Raw genomic sequence first — 21,156 nt, forward strand, 5'->3', positions numbered from 1 at the left:
GTGACTGAGTGGATCTGGGTAAGGCCTGGGCATTGGTGATAGCAGTCTCTGGAAGCTTCTTTTTTAGGAAAAGCTCTGGGCTTGACTCTGCTGAGAGAGTCAAGAACCACAGATCTTCTCTCAGCCTGTTTCTCCTTCAGCAAAATGGAATGGAAATGCTGTACCTATGTCCCGGGGTGGCTATGAGACCCAAGAAAGACAGTGTTCTGGAAGGTTCCTCATGTGTTGCAGTCCTCTAAGAACCTGAGTCAGAGCCATGTTGAGTCTCAGCTTCTTGGTTCCTTCTGTTTCTAACTCGTCCATGCGATGGCTCAGGATGGGCAGGGTCCTGCCCCCTACTCAGAAAACACCCTCCTGGTCCCATGGATTCCCTGCAGTGTTGGTCCCTATTTTCCCAGTGTGCGGAGTAAAATTGCTAACGGTGGGGCACACCACCAGCCTCCTGAGTTCTTTTCAGTTTGGGGGATTTGGGGACATTCCAAGGAATGTCACCTTTTTCTTAAAAATCACTTCAGAAAACATTAACACAAATATTAAAGCCTGTATTAAACAGTCTTCCAAGAAAATATAGTAACAGGCCAGGCACAGTGGCTCATGCCTGTAACCCCAGCACTTTGGGAGGCCAAGGTTAGTGTTATCAGGAATTATTAGGCACTACTCACTTCTAGAGTGAATACTTTCTGCTTCTGAGTTTCCTGGTATCCTTTGGGACTCCTGGCTATGTCATGTCTCTCTACTTTCAAAAGGGCTTCAGCCAGACACAGTGGCATGAACCTGTAGTCCCAGCTGCTCAGGAGGTTAAGGTGGGAAGATTGCTTGAGCCCAGGAATTTGAGGCCAGTCTGGGCAATATAGTGAGATCCCCATCTCCAAGTAGATAGGTAGATGACAGATAGATAATAGATGGATAGATAAGTCACTAGACAATCCCCATCCTAAATCATACACCCACCCACCCACAAACAGGCCTTTGTCACGTCATGTTTTGTGGCCCGCCTGCCAGCACTGCCCACAGTTGCTGCCACCTCCAAACTCATCAGTCACTGGCAAACAGGAGGAATTTGTGTGGCTTATGTCTGGGCATCAGTGGCTCTGGGAGACATCCTTGATCTTCTCCAGCTTCTCTTTCCACATTTTCCTTTGCAATCTGGCAATATGTCTCAAAATGTGCATGCCTTTTGACCTAACAGCTCTACTTCTAGGACCCACTTACACGTGTGTGACATGTTCATACAGGGTTGTTTATCCCTGTTGTTCATACACACCATTGCCTGTAATCACCAAAGGCAGGAGCAGCCTAAACCTCCAGCCACAGAGTAGATGCCTTTTGGTACATCCACGGGGAGGGAATACTAAGCAGCCTTTGTATGTATGTACTCACACATGTGTTTATAGATGAAATATCTCTGGAGGATCCATAAGGAACTGAAAATGACCACTGTCTCTGGGGAGGGTATCTGGGTGCCTGGGAGGCAGATCAGGGGAGGAGTGGACACAGGTATTACCATTTGGAAGACACTAAAAACAGCTCCTGGCCAGGTGTGGTGGCTCACACCTGTAATGCCAGCACTCTGGGAGGCCGAGTCAAGTGGATTACTTGAGTCCAACAGTTTGAGACCAGCCTAGGCAACATAGTAAAACACCATCTCTATTAAATATACAAAAAATTAGCCAGGTGTGGTGGTGCATGCCTGTAATCCTAGCTACTCGGGAGGCTGAGGTGGGAGAATGACCTGAGCCCAGGAGGTTGAGGCTGCAGTGAGGTGAGATTGTGCCACTATACTCCAGCCTGGGCGACAGAGCAAGACCCTGTCTCAAAAACAAAACCAGTCCTTGGCACTGTGGGCCAGACCTGGCGGGACAGTTGGCAGGGCTTGTCTCCCTTTCTCTGGCACTTTATCTCACCCTCCCTCTTCTCCTTGAAGATTGAAACCCACAAGCTGACCTTCCGTGAGAACGCCAAAGCCAAGACAGACCACGGGGCGGAAATCGTGTACAAGTCTCCGGTGGTGTCTGGGGACACATCTCCACGGCACCTCAGCAACGTCTCCTCCACCGGCAGCATTGACATGGTAGACTCGCCCCAGCTTGCCACGTTAGCCGACGAGGTGTCCGCCTCCCTGGCCAAGCAGGGTTTGTGATCAGGCCTCCGGGGCAGTCAGTAATCGTGGAGAGGAGAGAGAGTGAGAGTGTGTGGAAAAAAAAAGAATAATGACCCGGCCCCCACCCTCTGCCCCCAGCTGCTCCTCGCAGTTCGGTTAATCACTTAACATGCTTTTGTTGCTCGGCTTTGGCTCGGGACTTCAAAATCAGTGATGGGAATAAGAGCAAATTTCATCTTTCCAAATTGATGGGTGGGCTAATATTTTTTAAAAACACTCAAAAACATGGCCACACCCAACATTTCCTAGGGCAATTCCTTTTGATTTTTTCCCTCCCTCTGTGTAGAAGAGGGAGGAGAGGCTCTGAAAGCTGCTTCTGGGGGATTTCAAGGGACTGGGGGTGTCCACCACCTCTGGCCCAATCCAGGGGGTGTCACAGAGGCAGCGGCAGCAACAAAAGATTTGAAACTTGGTGTGTTTGTGGAGCCACAGGCAGATGATGTCAGCCTTGTGTGAGTGTGACGGGGGTGGAGTGGGAGGCCAAGGCAGGGGCTGGGCAGAGGGGAGAGGAAGCCACATGCTGGAGAGGAGATGCTGCCCCACTCCATGCCGATGGGAGGGCCAAGGCCTCCGCTGCCTGCAGCATCTCAGACCAAGTGGTGCCTGTCCTTTGTGGCTGGGGCCTGCTACGGGTCGGTGTGCCACCCTCTGCTGGGCAGCCTGTGGGAGAAGGGACAGCGGGCAAGAGGAGAAGGCAGGCCGGCGGGAGGGTGGTGCCCCATGGATGATTTCCTTGGAGAAGACTGATCTTGACATCTGAGGGCGCTGGCCTCTTCCTCCCTCTCTGCAGGGTGGGGGGCCTGAGCTGAGGGACTTCTCTCTGCTCCACAAAACCCTGTTTTATTGAGTTCTGAAGGTTGGAACTGCAGCCACGATTTTGGCCACCTCACAGACCTGGGACTTTAGGGCTAACCAGTTCTCTTTGTAAGGACTTGTGCCTATTGGGAGACATCCACCTGTTTCCAAGCCTGGGCCACCGGCATCTCTGGAGTGTACAGGGGTCTGGGAAGTGGGTCCTGAGCCTCCTGTCCTTCCCATGGCCACTGCCATCACCCGTCTGCCCCGCCGTGCCACTGTTTGCCATGAGAGCCCATTCACTGCCTGTATCCCACATCACGTCACCATGTCACCACCTACTTATCAGTAATGACCCTGCGGGAGGTTGGCTTCGGGAGGTACCTACTCCATACTGAGGGCAAAATTAAGGGAAGGCAAAATCCAGGCACAAGAGTGGGACCCCAGCCTCTCACTCTCAGTGTCAGTCATCTAACTGGTGTGCCCCTCACCACGAATCTCATGACCTGATTCTGTTCCCTGCCTCGTCCTCCCTTCACAGATGTGAGCCAGGGCACTGCTCAGCTGTGACCCTAGATGTTTCTACCTTGCTGATGTGGAGAGAGCCCTTTGCCCCCAGAAGGCCTGGCCCCTTCCGGTGCTGAGCTGGCAGCAGGAGGCTGGGTGTCCTGGTTGTCAGTCATGGCACTAGGACAGGTGGGCAAGGCACCCAGGGCAGGCCCACAGTCCCGCTGTCTCCCACTTCTACCCCAGCTTGTGGCTGCCAGCCTCCCAGACAGCCCAGCCGCTGCTCAGCTCCACATGCATAGAATCAGCCCTCCACACCCCCGAAAGGGGAACACGCCCCCTCGGAAATGGTTTTCCCCCCAGTCCCAGCTGGAAGCCATGCTGTCTGTTCTGCTGGAGCAGCTAAACATATACATAGATATTGCCCTGCCCTCCCCATCTGTACCCTGTTGCGTTGTAGTTGGATTTGTCTGTTAATGCTTGGATTCACCAGAGTGACTATGATAGTGAAAAAAAAAAAAAAAAGGACGCATGTATCTTGAAATGCTTGTAAAGAGGTTTCTAAGCCACCCTCACAAGGTGTCTCTCACCCCCATGCTGGGACTCAGTTCCAGGCCAGTGTGGCTCCAACCTGCTGGGGCCTCCCAAGTTTTATAAGGCTTTCATCAGCACCTGGGACCCAACAGAGACCAGATTCTAGCATCGAAGGAGGCCCTTCAGCTGTGAGGGCCTGAAGCACAGGATTAGGACAGAGCAGTGACTCCCCCTCACTGCTCTGTGTCAGGGGAGAGAGGTCTCATGGCTGGCCTGGCTTGCAGCATGAAGATGGTTCTCTCTGGTCACAGCCTGAAGTCCCACCTCCTGCATCACAAGAAAAAGGAAGCCAGTGCCAGTTGGGATCTGCAACCCCCAGAAGCTCTGTGATCCTCAGTCCACCCCTCAGACTGGGATCCTCTCCAAGCCTGCCCTCAGGAGGGGCAGCCCAGCCTCCCACCAAGGGCCCTGCAGCCACAGCAGGGATTGGGATGAATTGTCCTGGATCTGCTCCAGAGGCTCAAGCTGCCTGCCCAAGGAAGGATGACAAGTCAGGAGACACTGTTCCCAAAGCCTGGACCAGAGCACCCTCAGCCCGCTGACCTTGCACAAACTCCATCTGCGCCCATGAAAAAAGAGAAGCTGCCTTTGCAGAAAATTGCTGCCTGAAGAAACTCAGCAGCCTTGGGCCCAATTCTGCCACTTTTGGTTTGGGTACAGTTAAAGGCAACTCTGAGGGGCTTAGACAGGAGTCCAGGGCCTCCCTGAGGGCTGGCAGCTTCATGTGCAGCTAGAGCTTTCCCTGCAAAGAAGTCTCTGGGCCCCAAACTCTACTGGGAGTCTCCCTGCAGTTTGCTGAGTCCCAACAATTCTCATAAGCGAAGGGATCTGAAAAGAAGGAACTGTGGGATAGAGATCTGGTGGTGGGTAGAGACATGCCCCCCTCAATACTGCCAACAGTTTTGGCTGCATTTCTTCCTGTACCTCAGTTCGTCGTCCTGAAGTTCTTATGCCCTGCTCTTCAGTACCGTGGGCCTTATATGGAGGGCTCTGGAATCTTCCCCTTGTGGGGCAGGCTGTTGGGGCCAGCCTAAAGATCATGGTTTAGTGTGATCAGTGCTGGCAGATAAATTGCAAAGGCACGCTGGCTTGTGACCTTAAATGAGGACAATCCCCCCCCCCCGGGCTGGGCACTCCCCTCCCTTCATTTCTCCCACCTGCAGAGCCAGCGTCCTTGGGTGGGCTAGATAGGATATACTGTATGCCTGGCTCCTTCAAGCTGTCAACTCACTTATCAATAGTTCCATTTAAATTGACTTTAATGGTGAGACTGTATCCTGTTTGCTATTGTTTGTTGTGCTATGGGGGGAGGGGGGAGGAACGTGTAAGATAGTTAACATGGGCAAAGGGAGATCTTGGGGTGCAGCACTTAAACTGCCTTGTAACCCTTTTCATGATTTCAACCACATTTTCTAGAGGGAGGAAGCTGCCATGGGGTTAGAGGTCCTTGGGGCTTCTCTTTTCCACCAACAGGCTTTCCCAGGCAGCTGGCTAGTTCCCCATTCCCTCCCCAGTAAAGTACAGGCAGAAAGGCTTGTGTAGGAATATGGCCATCTGGTTGCTTTGGCCTGCTGCCCCCTCTGGGGGTCCTAAGCCCACAACCATGCCTCCTTAAGACCATGGCATCCTTCCCTCTAAGCCATTGGCACCTCCGTACCACCTCTCACACTGGCTCCAGACACACAGCATGTGCTTCTGGCAGCTGAGATCACTCACTTCACCCTCCTCATCTTACTTCTCCAAGCAAAGCCATGAGGTCGGGGCGAGGGCAGAGGTGATCACCAGCATGTCGACTTATAGACCTGTGGCTTCACAAGACTTCTGATTTATCTTCAGCTTTGAAAAGGGTTACCCTGGGCACTGGCCTAGAGTCTCACCTCCTAATAGACTTAGCCCCATAAAAGTTTGCAGTGTTGAGCAGGACAATTTCTGGCACTTGCAAGTCCCATGATTTCTTTGGTAATTTTGAGGGTGGGGGGAGGGACATAAAATCATCTTAGCTTAGCTTCCTGTCTGTGAATGTCCATATAGTGTATTGTGTTTTAACAAATGATTTACACTGACTGTTGCTGTAAAAGTGAATTTGGAAATAAAGTTATTACTCTGATTAAATAAGATCTCCATTCATGGACTCCAAGGACAAGAAAGTGATAGAGAATGTATATTTTTTAAGTTCTTTCCTACCCATCCTCAGATAATTTAGCTCAAAACAGTAAATGACAGTATTAAAAGCTGGACATGGGGATTAACAGCTCTCTTCGGCGTGCTGAAGGTGGGAGTTCTCAGACTTGTTCATTTGCACTTGATTCATTGTGGTGCTGGCAAACCATCCTAGTCCAATTCAAAGGGCAATACAGTGCCTTGTGGCTGACCTCACAATGCTGCACTCAGTTTGCAAGACCCATGCCAGTGTATGCAAACCTGAGAAGGTTGGGGATGAGGATATGACAGCTTTTGTCCCTGGAAATTTAGTCCAGAGGCCTGGGGCTGGAGCAGAACACCAAGTCAATTAGCTAAATAAATGGCTTAGATTCCTGCTAGGTTTACAGAGCTGCCTCCTCCTTTCCTTTGGTGCCTTATTAGAGATTGAAGAATATTTCTACTAAACCAAGATAGGGATACCAGATAGCGTCTTCCTAACAATGCTACAAAGAAAAAAAAAACAGTAATCCATCATATTATTCCTTAGTAACTATGCCAAGGTCATGACATTGAATCCTTAGACTCTCAGTTTAAAAATACTACTTTTCTTGCTCTTCCTGATGTGTCTGCCACTGCAGGCAGATGCTTAGGTAGAGCAGATTTTAACTGCAACTACAGAAGCCGCAACAGGCTAGCAAAAGAGAAATGATATCTTAGAAAGCATGGCTTTCAGACACAAGACAGCTTCACTGTTTCAGCTGGACTGCCATGCAAAGAAGAGAGTAGAGAACCAGTCGCGCCCACTTATTCATCTTGTACAAAGAAAAGCACCTACCAGCCTAGGCTACATAGTGAGACACAGTCTCTACAAAAAAAAAAAAAAAGCTGGGCATGGTGGCACATGTCTAGTCTTAACTACCAGGGAGGCTGAGGTGGGAGGATCTCATGAGCCCAAGAGATCCAGGCTGCAGTAAGTCAAGATTGTGCCACTGAACTGAAGCCTGGGCAACTGAGCAAAACCCCACCTCAAAAAAGAGAATCAAGCAAGTAGCCTCCTCAGAAGAAAGATGCTATAATCTCAGCAAGCAAGAACCAATCCAGGCACTATGCAAATTATGTATCTCACCGACCCCCACCAAACCTCAGACAAATTTAAAGGTGAGAAGCAAAATCTCCTTTAAAGAGTAATTTAGAATAGATACAAAAAAATGTTAAGAGGGCTGACCACACTAGAAGGAACATCAAGAGACAGTGGATTAACCGCTTTCACCCAACAGAAAGAAAATGGAGATAATCAGTGCAGATCGCCTCTCCTCCTGGCACTCCTTACCCTCAGTTAAAAGCCACCATCATCCTCTTTCTGACGGCCATGAGATGAACCTGCGGTGTTCCCACAAGACAGAATGGAGATTTTCCAAGGTATAGAAGCAAGTCAGAGTACCCCAAAGAATGGCACCAGAGAACCAGCTCCAAAGCTGCCAATGCTAACATGCACACCCAGTTCAGTAACCCCAGAAAGGCCTGGTACACAATATTCTGTAACTTTTTTTTATTTTTTTCAATTTTTCCTTCTTTTTTTTTAAGCACTAGTCTGTGCTTTGCGAACAGAATCAAGACATTAACAAAGATCAGCTTCTCTGAAGAAAAGCATTTCTATAGAACAAAGACAGCTACATGTTTCGCTGCCATTACACAGCTCCAAAGCAGGAAAAGAAAATATTTACAAAATACAAGGTTTTTTTTTTCTTTTTCTTTTTTTCAATGCTAAAAGGGTTATTCAGAATTTTCAACCTTATAAATAGAAGAAGCACTTTATGCATAGGGATATGGTGCATTATTGTATTTTTTTTTTTAAAGAAACAATGACAAACCCTTTAACTTGCAAACAGAAAAAAAAAAAAATCACTAATGTTGAAAATTGTGAAAAAACCCCAACCATTAAGCAGTTGTCTACTATTTTTATACGATTACAAAATGGCCAAAAAAAAAAAAAAAAGTCTTCTCCCCCCTCCCCCTTTTTGGTGATGTGATCATACAGGAGACAGGCACAAGGTTAACAGAGAAGGGTGAACAGGGGACAATGGGAACCACAGCTAGGACCAGACTTCCACAGGCAAGGGGAGCATGAAAGACTGAGTGGAATCAACACCGGCAGGGATCTGGGTGTGAAGGAAAACATGGCAACGTCAATCAGAGAAAAAAAAAAAAAAAATCACACAGGGAGATGGCTGCTCACTTCCCACCACCCCTAGTTTGCAGGGGAGTGAGACTAGAGGTTAAGTAGTCCTAACCCTACCTTCAAAGATCAGGACAGATGGTAAAGACATTCTGACTGGAAGGACAGGTTGTGGGTTCATATGTGGCATGGGGGAGCAGACAGGGAAGGGGACCAAGGGGCAGGATGAGGGGAACCTGAGCAGCCACAGCCAGTTAAGGAGTCAAAACAGAGAAGACCAAATGCAGAGGAAACAAAAATAGGTCTAGGGGAAGCTGCTCTGCTGGCTGAGCACTTGGTGAGAGCAGCTGGTGGGGGTGCTCCAGCACGAAAACCAAGGGGGACCCAGCCAGGAGGGCCACAGCTGAGCCAAGCCACAGGTGCGAGGGGAGAGGTAAGAGCCCAGGGCACCCTGCCCCATCCCACCCTAGCTCAAGAAGGCCATGCTCAACTGGAGTGCTCTGCCCGCCAGGCTGGTCTGCCCTGCCCACAGGTGCGAAGGAGGGGGTGGTCATCTAAGATAAGTCCAGTGATTCAACAGTGCAGAGGATGTGCCAGGACCAGGCCAGCAGGGTCTCATCCTGAACTTCTGTTTGCCAATGGGAGGAAGTGCTCAGGTGTGTGACAAGAAAACAAGGAAACAAAACAAAACAAAAATTAAGGGAAAAAAAAATACCAAAGTAGGATCTAAATTCCTTAAGTTCACTAAAAACTGTGAAAATTTCCGGCATATGATGTTTGAATATCAAACGCAGAGATTTCTGAAGCTTTAATGCCAATAGTTAGTGAGTCTGTTTAGATTCTTGTCTCCCGCTCATCTGTGAGTCGGGCGCTGAGCTGTGGCTGCTACTGCCAGATGCCGACTCTTGAGGGGGACGGTGGGAGGCGAGGTGGGCGCCGCCTCGGTCTCCCGGCCAGTCTTGCTGCCTGAGGTGCGCCGAGTACAGCGGGCTGCTCGCTCTTGTGCATCCAGCTGGTCCTCACACTCTGCCTGGGGACTGTGCGCCAGGGGGAAGGTCCGCCGTTCCCAGGGCTGGACAGACTGTAGGCAGACAAGTTGCTCTGTGAGGACCCAGTTGCAGCCAGCCTGCTTCCTGCTCCAAGGCTCTGCCATAAACCTTGTGGCCTGGAGCCTAGGACCAGTCTATTTGGAGTTCCCCAGGTAGTCTGGGAACACCCCTCATAGGGTGGGAACCTTTTTAACAATCATCAGTACAGTTCCACTGGACGTTGAGAGGTCAATTTAAGTGCAGCCCCTTGTCCCTTCAAAAGGGAGGAGGAGATGGCTTATGATGTAGATCCCTCTTCAGCAGGTGCTGTCCCTTCCTGGTTCCATCCCTAACCACGCCAACCCCACACAAAGGCTGTGTCCCTTACCTGTTCATCCAGCCCCAGCTCTGGCGTGGAACAACGGGTATCCTCACTGGCTAAGTGTCTCGGAGTGTCCCGAGCCATAGGCGTGAGGGGTGCAGAGTGCAGTTCCGGGCTAATGGGGCTCCTAGGGGACTGGCCATGGGCGTATTCCGACAAAGAGTGGCTACTGCTGACATCAGGGGAGGCAGGCTGTGGGGTGGAGGGGTTGGCACTGCCCAGCTGGGGGGTTGTCCGGCCGTCTGATGACCTGTAGGACCTATACATCAAGGAATGCAAATCTGAGTGCCTGGGAAATATGTTTATTTATGGGGGTAGAGGGCATGAAAAAAAGCATCCCCACAGGAGGGGCTGATGTGAACGAAGACTAACAGATTTTCCTTCGGATCCAGCAATTCCCATTCTTCCCACTACTCTCTGGAGGGGTAGGTATAAAACATCTACCATCCCAAGAAAAAACCATGGCTGAACAATGCCGGGGTGAGTCGCTATCAAAATGCCTACTGAATTCAGGAGGTAAGGAAGATTCGTATAGACTTTGAAAACTGTAGTCAAAGAAAAAAAAGTAAAAATAAGAGCCCCTAAAACGTTCTACTTGAGAATCCCGAGGGTTTCTGCCACTGTTAACAATAAATGGAGATTGGGTAGTGATGGACATAAGGGGGGCAGTTCCTTCAAGTGGCATCACAAAGCCACTGTCCAAAGGAAGGTTAACTTGTAGTGGGGCCTTCCAAGCTCCCCTGGTTGAATCACCATGACCCCTCAACTGCCTTCCAAATGGCACAGATCACGGGTATTTATCAGAATTGAACAGTGACTCCTCAGCAAGGATTTAGCACTTGGCTCCTTATACCTCCACTAGTTCCAACAAACACCAAGGAACTTCTGAGCACTTTCCCACTGCCAGTAGATGAATATGATGACCAACCAAGAGACAGCAGCAATTCCACAGACTCAGGTAGGGCCCCAACTCCCTGTCTACCCTCTCTCCACAGGCCCTGGGGACCCATGCCTGACCCATCACCTGCTGCCTCGCCGCTGGGGTGGCACACTCGTAGTCCACAGCCACCGTGCCCTCTCCATCTCCTCACATTTGGCATGTAGGGCGGCGAAGGCTGCGTCGGACAGGTCCTCAATCTGCAACGGAGAAACTTTATCAATCCCCTCTTTTCTCCTAGAGTTAAGAATCCCACCCCATTCAAGGCTCTTCCCAGTCAGGACAGGAATATAAGGAGCTTGCACTTGACACCCAAAGGTCTTGAGGTCATGCCATCTAGGGTGTGTGCACTCGTGTGTGTGTGTGCACACATGTGCGCATGTATACACGTGTTCTTCTAAGAGAAGGACCATGCCATTACCTCCTCATTCTCCTCATCAGGACTCCCCTTCAGAGACTGAAGATCAACCTCCCGCCAGCTGCAAAACCAAGAACGGACAATCATGAGATAGCAAGCAGGCTGCAACCCAGGGCAGGGTCAGAGTGTCCATGCAAGGATGAGAATCCTGCACCCACGTGACACTGCTCTCTGTTGGGCAGGCTCTGCCCTACCACAGCTCAGTCTCCTCACCCCTCAAGGCCTGTGAAATTGGCCACCTACTCAAATGCCTGCGAAGGCCAGAAGTTAAAGAAGCGGCCTGGGGTGGGCTGAGGCTAAGACACTGTGACAAACTCAAGAAAAGAAACCTGTTTAAAGGGGACCATCACTGTTCAGGACCAGCTGACTGCTCCCATATGAAAATGCATATCCAGGGCTGCCTCATTTTCTGTTCGGCAATAAAAGCTGGAAACACAGAGTTTTGTTTTGTTTTCAGACGGAGTTTCGCTCTTGTTACCCAGGCTGGAGTGCAATGGCGCGATCTCTGCTCACTGCAACCTCCGCCTCCTGGGTTCAGACAATTCTCCTGCCTCAGCCTCCTCAGTAGCTGGGATTACAGGCACGCGCCACCCATGCCCAGCTGATTTTTTGTATTTTTAGTAGAGACAGGGTTTCACCATGTTGACCAGGATGGTCTCCATCTCTCGACCTCATGATCCACCCATCTCGGCCTCCCAAAGTGCTGGGATTACAGGCGTGAGCCACCAGAGTTTTATGTGAAATCCTGCTTTGATGTTGACAACAAATTCAGTATTTTAAAACATACTGTATGTGTTGACAAAACCTGTCTCTAGACCAGTAAGTCAGTGGTCTACCAGGTTGTGACTGCTGGTTCGTTTGGTGTATACCTATAATGGAATGAGAGAGAACTATACACAGAAATAATTTCGCTCTTATCAGATAAAGAATTTCTCTTAATGAGAAAAGAGAACCAAAGACTAGGGCTCAAAGCTTGGTCAGAAGAGAAGAGGGAAAAGGCAATAGCAGGAAGAATGAGGAGAGGAGCCAACTATTCTGAGCTTCTACCTGGGAGTAAGGATTTCCTTGTATTGCAGTTTCTCTACGCGGGTTGTTGCAGCAACAGACATTGGGATGACAATGTTGTTAATATCGAATGAGCTCTCTCCCCTTCTCCTCCTTACTGGCTGCTGCTGTAAGATAAAAGTTAAGTTTAAAGGGAGGCACAATTTTATAGACATCAAATCATTCACCCAAGACTTAAAGCAGGATCACCAGTAACAAGGCATCTGGGTCCTTGGGTTAAAACTGAGTAGTGACCACAGCAGCTGCTCCCACCTAGGAGTCAGACTACAACAGCAAAAACCTCACAGAGAAATACTAGGAAGTTGTGAGGAGTTATTCCCATTCATAAGTCCCACTGGTCACCCTCTTCCTTCATGGACTCATGTGTAAAGAGACTGGTTAAATTTCACAGGTGGGGTTCCTACTCCATATATACCTCTGTTAACCCCCTCTCCTTTTAAAATCCTCGTTTCCCTCCTTTATCCCCATTTATGACTCAGACTCATAGTGGCCCTCCCTTAAAAGCAGTGCTTGAAATCTTATCCTGAAAGATGCCCAAAGGACAGGCCTATCTCAATAAATCATCTAACCTTGGTTGTCATGATATCTGAACTCTTCAGCTAAATGTGCACCCACCATCTGCTGAGTCTTTATGTGATTTCCCCTCTTTGGAATTACTCTTGGGGAAAGAGCTGAGAGCTTTCTAGCTGTATCAAAGGAGATGGAGGGAAACTGAAGAGGAGAACCTGACTATACCTCACATTCCTGGAGAAAGGAAATTTGCTTCTATAGGAAGCTGAAAAGACCAAAGTCCTAGAAAAATAAGATTTCCAAGGATCCAATATCAGAGGGAGAGGTAAGGTAGGCATCTACAGTACTTGGGAGACCATAGAAGTACATGGCTTAGTCTCTTAGATGGAAGAAAAAGTCTACTAACTGCTGCTGCCCAGATAGCTAATACTCTATCCTGTTGGAGTCTGACTCCTAAGTGGGAGCAGCTGCTATGGTCACTACTCAGCTTCAACCCAACGACCCAGATGCCTGGTTATTGGTGATCCTGCTTTAAGTCACAGCAACTGAGCTGTGAGAGGCCAGAGGGAAACAGTGGGATAACAAACACATTCCCATGGCAACAAAACAGCTGAAAAACACCTAAGAGGCTGCATTTATACCTAAACCACCAAGTGTGGTTAGCCCACAGGGAAGGGGTTAGTGGAGGAAGGAGTCCCCTACAACTAACCACTCTATCCTCTGTTCCTGAAGGGTGAGATACCACTTATTCATCCTTGTCATCTTAGGACATTCTCAGAGAATGTTAAAAGTCAGTGCTTCCTGGGCCAGAGTTTCAGCCACTGTCATTTATAACTGCAGATGACCACTTCAGTTTCTCTATCATATCAGATGACTGTCAATGACCTCAGAAATTTAGGATAACTACTTAACCAAAATGGTTGAACAGACTTTTGGGAATCTTGGCTGACTGAGTTCTGCAGCTGAGGATTAGTGATCTCATACTCAAAGGCTTCTGCCACTGCCACAGTTGTGCTGAAATTATACATTCCACTACAAGAACTGCATCTTAAGAAAGCCTTAAGAGAGACAGCCTTCCCAGGATCTTGCTCAACAATAAATGTGAAACTGCTGGCACAAACAGGTGTATACTTTCCCTGAATCTTCTTGGGCTTGTTGTTAGTACCTTCAAGAAAGAGAGTCTAGAGCAAGTTGTGGGATGGTTCAATGGGCTCTGTATTTTAATCTCCACCTGGACACCCTAGACACCCACAGCCCCCCATTCTGTCAGCTATTCATTTGGTTTAAATAAACTACTCTCCTATTTAGAGCCTGAAGTAGACAGCAGATCATGAGAATAAAACTAGTTCCCAAACTTGCTTGTGTATCAGAAGCAAGATTAGGAATATTAATTAAAAAAAAAAAAAAAAAGGTTCTAGGACTCCCACCCTCTTTTATAAAATCAAAATCTTTTGTTTGTTTGTTTGTTTGTTTGTTTAATAGATGAGGTCTCACTACGTTGCCCAGGCTGGACTCAAACTCCTGGGCTGAAGAGATCTTCCCGCGTAGCTAGGGCTATAGGCATGCACTCTCACACCCAGCAACAAATCAGATCTTTGAAAGTGTCTGTTTGATTGGTTTTATTTTTTCAAAGCCGCTGAGGGGATTCTGATGCAGCCACAGGCTTGTGGGAAGCACTGACACAAACTCTCCTCCTCTACCATTTCTCCAGTGTCCTCTGGCTTCTTTACTTGATTTTAAGGACAGCTGACCCTCTGTATCCATTGGTTCAACCAATTATGGATTGAAAATATTTGGGGGAAAAAATTTTGTCTGTACTGAACATGTACAGATTTTTCTTGTCATTATTCCCTGAACAATAAAGCATAGCAACTATTTATATAGCACATACACTGTATTAGGTATTGTCAGTAATCTGGAGATGACTGAAAGTACATGGGACTTAAAGTATATGCATAGATTATATGCAAAAACTATCCCATTTTATGTTAGGGATGTTGAGCAACTATAGATTTTTGCTACCTATGGGAGGTCCTAGAACCAGTCTCCATAGAGACTGAGAGCTACTGAGAGCCTGCTGTATCTGGCCTATCTTCTTTCTTTCTTTCTTTTTTTGAGACGGAGTCTCGCTGCAACACCCAGGCTAGAGTGCAACGGCATGTTCTCCACTCACTGGAACCTCTGCTTCCTGGGTAAAAGTGATTCTATTGCCTCAGCCTCCTGAATAGCTGGGACTACAGGCACATGCCACCATGCCCAGCAATTTTTGTATTTTTAGTAGGGATGGGGTTTCACCATATTGGCCAGGCTGGTCTCAATCTCCTGACTTCAAGTGATCCACTCACTTCGGCCTCCCAAAGTGCTGGGATTACAGGTATGCGCCACTGTGCCTGGCCTATCTTCTTTCTTTTAAATTAAATCCAGAGTCTTTGACAGCCTCAAGGGTTATCATAGTGTTATACATAACATTTTTACTCAATAAATAGTAAGTAAAAATTTCAAGTGATCCAGGCCTAAGTTATAATTCTCCAGACACAGAAATACACTGAGGTACTCACTAGGTCCTGAATCTGTGAGTTCAGATTTTCTATCAGGATTAGTTTAGACTCTCTTTTACATAGCTTTGGTTATCTGAAACCCTTTGCTGCTGGATAACTGAGTATGTAAGAAATGCCACACACATATTTAGATAAAATTTGTGGGTGAAGGAGGTAAAGGAGGAGGAAGAGCAAAGAGACCATTTGGAAAAGACTGATTTGTAAGAGCAAAGAGAGAACAATGTGAATTCCTACCTGATCACAGGAGCCTAGTGAGTACATTGTATGAGCTTAGAAGTTTCCCGATCTAGGCTCTGAAAGAACTTCCTAGATTGCCTCTGCAATACTCACCCAGTCTTAGCCTGTGCAGACTAATGGTAAGAGAGCTGGCTCTGCAGTCAGACTGCCTGAGTTTGAATCATAATTATAACCCTCACAAGCTGCCTTGACAGTTCTCATGCATAAAAAATGAAATCCACAGTACCAACCTACATCTCAAAAGGCATTATAACATGTAACACATGTAAATCACTGAGCAGTGGCATGTAGTAAGTGTTCAATAAACATTATAGTTGTGGAGTTTTACTATCACCATTACCATTATTATAATTATTATACAAAAGAATCTTACAGTAGGTACATAGCAGCTACAGGTATATATATATTCAAGAGGGCATACTTGAGGAATTAAAATATTAGTATCAAATAAAAAGAAATGTGTCTAGAATAGCTGTGCAAACTGCTTCCAGATGAAGTGTGGTACGTAAAATATGGTGTGTGCATGCCAAGTGTCCTGCCATGGGGCCTGTTGGATCTACCTGCTCTGTGTACCTAAAAAGCACGGACTCTGCCTTCTCCCTTCCCTTCTCTTCTGGTACCCTCCCAATGTTTATTCTCAGTACTCACTCCACCTCCACTCACCCGGAGAGTAAACCAAGGAAATCAAATACTGCTTCCAATGCCCATGGGAATCTCCCCTCTACCCCTCCTCTCATGTTCACTTCTTGGGCCAACAGGGTTAGAGCCATGGAATTGTTGAGTCCTGTGTGAAACTTAGTCCAAGAGATCTTGAATAGTCACAGGTCACCTTAAGAGTTTGTCCCTGCATCAAGCCTTCTATGGATGGCTCAGCATAAATCCATCTCTACTGTGAAAAACAACTCAAGAAAAACAACAGGAGGTCAAGTACCGTGACTTTGACTTTAAAATGGTACATACACACATACATACACAATGATGAGCTGAGTTCCCATAAATGCCCTGGTCTTTGTAACCCACCCTCTACACTGTCCCCTGGAGCCACTTGAGTGAGCTGTGACCTGCAGAGGGGCTGTCTGGCCAACCCCACACAGGTACTTACCGATGTGCTGGCTGTAACCTGTGAGCTAGAGCTAGCGGGTGCAGGGGAGTCTGAGGAGGTGGAGAGCTGTCGCACCAAGGGACTGTGTGGAGGATGGTGGGTGGCTGCCAAGTAGCTCGAACTGCTCATGTCTGTGTGATGCTTCAACACTGCAGAAGTCAACAGAAAAGAGAGAAATACATGGTTATCTTAACCAACGTTACTTCTAATACAAACTTGGAATGGCAGCAATACACATTAAAGGCAAAAAACGTTTTCTACGCCTAGAGGATAAAAAGGTGAAGCACACTAGTTGTGGGAAGTAGGGGCAAGGCAGAAGTTGCTGTAGCAATTAAGAAGTGACCTGCATTTAGAAGCAGTAGTATCCCTCTACTCTGCTTTCCTAGAAAGTGAAGGACAAAGCTGGGGGCAATTAAGAGAAGCCTAGGCTGCCCCAGAAAGCCCTGAGCAGGTGCAGTTGCAGGTAGAAGTGCCATGGGCCTGGCCCTACCTTCACTTCTCTCAGATGAATGGTCTCGCAATCTCATTTTGCTGTGGTTTGGGTCATGCACGGGTGGCGGTGGGTTGAGCAAGCGCTCTGCTTTTGGCGCTGTCACTCGCTCCACCATGGGCACGGCCCCCACATCGTCTAAGTGCTGCCTGTGGGTCCTGTCAGGCCGGGTTTGGTGATGGGACAGCTCTGAAGAGGGGAACAGAAAAAGAGCTGTGAAATATGTTCTCTCTAATATTTTCTTATTCGAGTTCCAAGTTCTCGAGTTCTCTCTAGGCCAATGCTGTATACCCAGGGCAGCAGGACAGTCTTTCCGGACTGAAATTTCTAGTAAATAGCACAATGGCTAGGATAGGCACAAGGAACCCAGAACCAGAGAAACATGACACCAGGATACAGAAGACAGCCTGCACGTAGATGAACTCAATGCCATCCCATTATTGGGTGTTCACTGAGCATTTTGGGTTTTGCCCCAAGATCCATGGTGTCTACAATAGCTCCCGAAGTCCATCTGACAGCATCCAACACAAGCAGCAGCAGTCACTGTGAGCTGAGTTTGAATCAGTTAACTGCCTCTCCCAACCCCAACATGCATGCAAACTACACATTTGAGAATATAAAAGGAATGAAAAATCACTGACACTTGGGGAACTTCCTGGCTCCCTGACACTTACTGGCTGTTGTTAAGAAGGAGCTGACCAATTTGTGCCTGTCCTTACGAGCTGGATCTGGCAGACTGCCCGGCATGGGTGATTTGTGCTTAAGTGATAACTTTTTGGGAGGTTTGATTTTGTCAAAAGGCTTGTTCTGCCACTGAGATTTCAGCATGCTCTGGAAATGCAGGCTTGTGGGAACATCTGCAAGAAACAAAATGCTACAGGTTAGTCCAAACACCTGGCCTCTCTAGTGTTCAAGACCTACACCCCACCCTTCTTTAATCTGCCCAGAGCCTGACACTTGGCAGGGAAGTGCTGTCATATGGAAGATCTGTTTATGTGAACATTCTGAAGGTCATTCTTCTATTTGCAAGCAGGTCACTTTTGCTTTTTACTTTCAAGTCCCAAGGGGAAAGAAACAAAACAAAACACCTTTTTGTTTTGGTTGATGAGAGTTTTTGTTCTTGTATCCTTGTTTGTTAACTTTCTTGGTTTGAAAATTAACATCCTGTTTCTATTATAGAGATTTAAGAGCATATTTAAGCCTACTTCTATCAATATAGAGTTAATCAGGATGCAGTTCAACAATATTCACTGTCTATCTTATCAGGCACTGTACTGAGTACTACCATCCTCTCTCCAAGTAAGAACTACATACCATTCTCCTTCCTTCTGCTGCTGCCCAGCCAATTCCCATCATGAGATTATTGGGGATTTTTAGCTGACTAGTTAATGTTCAATATCACAAATCAACATCTTTTGGACTTAATGATTTTTTATGCTGTTTCTTATCTTTCCATATTCTTAGATTTTCCCCAAGAATGATTCCTTGAGTAATTCCTTTAAGAAAGGAATTTCTATATTTAAACCATTTTCCTCTTAAACATTTAAAGCTATTCTTCCATGTATTCTAATAGCCAGTGTTGTCTAAGAGGGAATCATTTTCTTTCTTACTTGTTGGTGGTCTGGTTTTCGCCTTTTAAGCTTTTGCAAAAAACAACAACAACAAAACCCGTGGTATTACACTGACTCTATAAAGATCAACTTAGAACTTCTGTCTGTTCTGCCATCAATACTGAATCTTTCAATCTACTGATGTGTTATCTCTCTTTCATTTAGATTTGTCTTGATTTTCTCTCGGCAGTGTTTAGTAATTTTTGACATACGGGTCTTAAATCTGTGTTAAGTTTATTCCTAAGAATGAATGCTTTCTGATGGGCAGAAACTGGAAGAGTCTGCAGGGCTCAGAAGACAGGAAGATGAGGAAAAGTTTGGAACTAAGACGCTTATTAAATGGTTTTGACCAAAATACTGATAGAAATTAAAAAAAAGAAAGAAAGAAACATGGATAGGGAAAGCCAGGCTGACGAAGTCTCAGACAGAAAGATAATACCTTTTAAAATTTCAATTTCGAGTTCTTCATTATTAGTATATAGAAATACAATAAATTGCTATATAATGACCTTGTAGCCTGTGAAATTACTTTGTTATAAGGCCTTCTCTTGTTTATTGAGTAGGATTTTCTACAGACTTAAGTACATCGTCTACTTTCTGATTTTTTTTTTTTTTTTTTTTTTTTTTGAGATGGAGTCTTCCTCTTGTTACCCAGGCTGGAGTGCAATGGTGTGGTGTTGGCTCACTGCAACCTCTGCCTCCCAGCTTCAAGTGAGTCTCCTGTCTCAACCTCCCGAGTAGCTGGGATTACAGACACCCACCACCATGCCTGGCTAATTTTTGTATTTTTAGTAGAGACGGGGTTTTACCATGTTGGCCAGGATGGTCTCAAACTCCTGACCTTGTGATCTGCCCACCTCAGTCTCCCAGTGTTGAGATTACAGCCGTGAGCACCGCGCCCAGCTCCAATCTGTATTCCTTTTTACTTCTTGCCTACTACTCTGACTAGAACCTCTGGTGATATAACTTTTATATTTTTCTTCTTATGTTTTCAATATTCTGAAATTTCACCACCACCATGGATACAGGTGTGAATCTGTTTTCAGGCTTCTGCAAAGCATTCCAGGAATATTTAAATCTACAGGCCAGCACATTTTTCCTCACCTCCCAGTTCCTCCTGGGAATCAGTAACCACCTGGGGCATGCTCAAAAGTTCCAGCCAGAGACCCTCTCCACTGCTTCAGAATAGAATGAAACACCTCTACTTGAAGGAAGAAGGCACCGGTGGGGTAAGAGGACAGGAAAGGAAAATCTAACCTAGCTATTCCAAAATGAGTCCAAATTTATCACCCAGACAAATGCCCAGGTCCTATCACTACTCCTTCTGCCCTTTAATTCTGAGTCAAAAACCTCCTCTAAACAGCTCCCACCCTCATAGTAACTTACTCCTGGCATATGCTTTGGGCTGTTTTTCTATTTATTTCTCCATAGTTAACTTGTCTTTTTTCCAACTTTCAAAAATCATTACAAATTCCAGTCAATGATGGCATGTCTTCTAGAACTATTAGAAATTTATACTGTCTAATATATTTTCTAAAAGCTTATGGGGTTTTGGCTCCCAGGTAGCACAGAGGATATGCTCAATCTGAACTGGAGTTAAGAAAGCAGGGAGGAGAGGTCCAAATTAACATTACTGAACCCATTATTATTTGGCAAGCACTGTGTGTTTATCATCATGCATGTGCCACTTAATCTTCATAACAGTTCCATGAGCCAAGCACCATTATGCTTAAAGATAGGAAACAGGTGCAGAAAGGTACATTAACTCTGTCCAAGGTTACACAGTTTAACAAGTAACAACCAACATTCAAACTCAAGATTATACATCCCTAAATAATTCATACTCTTAAGACAATATACCTTGAAGCTACTCACTGACCCAGAGGATGGAGAGGATTCTGTAATAAAATCTGTTATTTCTCAAAGTATTCCCAATAAATAGACAGTATAAGATATTTTTCAAGTCAGTTCTGCAGTTTAAAAGAAATTTAGCCATGCCTGCCTATTGGTACAGATGATGAATTTCATGACACTGAATGTTAGGCCTTCCAGAACTGGAATAAAAATATTCCTGAGTGGGGAAGAAAAAAAAAAAAAAAAAGCTAATATTCTCAGGGATGATTTTTCCCAGTGGGTAAGCAGCCTCAGCTCCACAATTTCTGTAAGAATATACTCCTGGGCTTTATGACAGTGAAACAAATGCATTAGGAAAACTATTAAAGTTTTAATGAAAACAAACATTTGCTACCTGTCCAAGTGTAAAGACACAGTCTCTGAGGACACTATTGTCTTCTCAAATGTTTTTCATACTCATTCTTTTGCACACTTAAAAACAAACTCAGCTATACTAAATCCTAAGAAATAAAGCATTGTCTAGAAGCACTCAGCCCTGTAGAACAATCTGAAAGCTGGGCTGAGCTAGAATATATAAAAGAGGCTCAAGA

The 21,156-nt window shown here is 46.4% G+C and overlaps 2 protein-coding genes across 32 annotated transcripts in view; one reads left to right on the forward strand and one right to left on the reverse strand.

The window, feature by feature from the left end:
• Positions 1–6,169, forward strand: part of MAPT (microtubule associated protein tau) — a 130,956-nt gene extending 124,787 nt beyond the window's left edge. For all 21 annotated transcript variants that reach the window (XM_035300255.3, XM_035300260.3, XM_035300262.3 and 18 more), the window contains one exon: positions 1,925–6,169. In XM_035300255.3, coding sequence (XP_035156146.3) covers positions 1,925–2,140 — 216 coding nt within the window. In that variant the 3' untranslated portion in view covers positions 2,141–6,169. The remainder of the gene's footprint in view (positions 1–1,924) is intronic.
• A 1,564-nt stretch (positions 6,170–7,733) lies between these two features.
• KANSL1 (KAT8 regulatory NSL complex subunit 1) overlaps positions 7,734–21,156 on the reverse strand; it is a 207,458-nt gene continuing 194,035 nt past the window's right edge. For 3 of the 11 annotated variants that reach the window (XM_002748107.7, XM_054255963.2, XM_017972442.4), the window contains 8 exons: positions 17,777–17,959; positions 17,103–17,291; positions 16,613–16,761; positions 12,188–12,309; positions 11,144–11,201; positions 10,810–10,922; positions 9,792–10,044; positions 7,734–9,456 (listed from right to left, as the gene is read on the reverse strand). In XM_002748107.7, coding sequence (XP_002748153.2) covers positions 9,229–9,456; positions 9,792–10,044; positions 10,810–10,922; positions 11,144–11,201; positions 12,188–12,309; positions 16,613–16,761; positions 17,103–17,291; positions 17,777–17,959 — 1,295 coding nt within the window. In that variant the 3' untranslated portion in view covers positions 7,734–9,228. Of the gene's footprint in view, positions 9,457–9,791; positions 10,045–10,809; positions 10,923–11,143; positions 11,202–12,187; positions 12,313–16,612; positions 16,762–17,102; positions 17,292–17,776; positions 17,960–21,156 lie in introns of all 11 variants that reach the window. The other 8 variants (XM_008996844.5, XM_035300249.3, XM_008996843.5 and 5 more) reach the window with 3 other exon arrangements.

This window comes from Callithrix jacchus, chromosome 5, assembly GCF_049354715.1.
Source record: "Callithrix jacchus isolate 240 chromosome 5, calJac240_pri, whole genome shotgun sequence".
In the NCBI taxonomy this organism is placed as follows: Eukaryota; Metazoa; Chordata; class Mammalia; order Primates; family Cebidae; genus Callithrix; species Callithrix jacchus.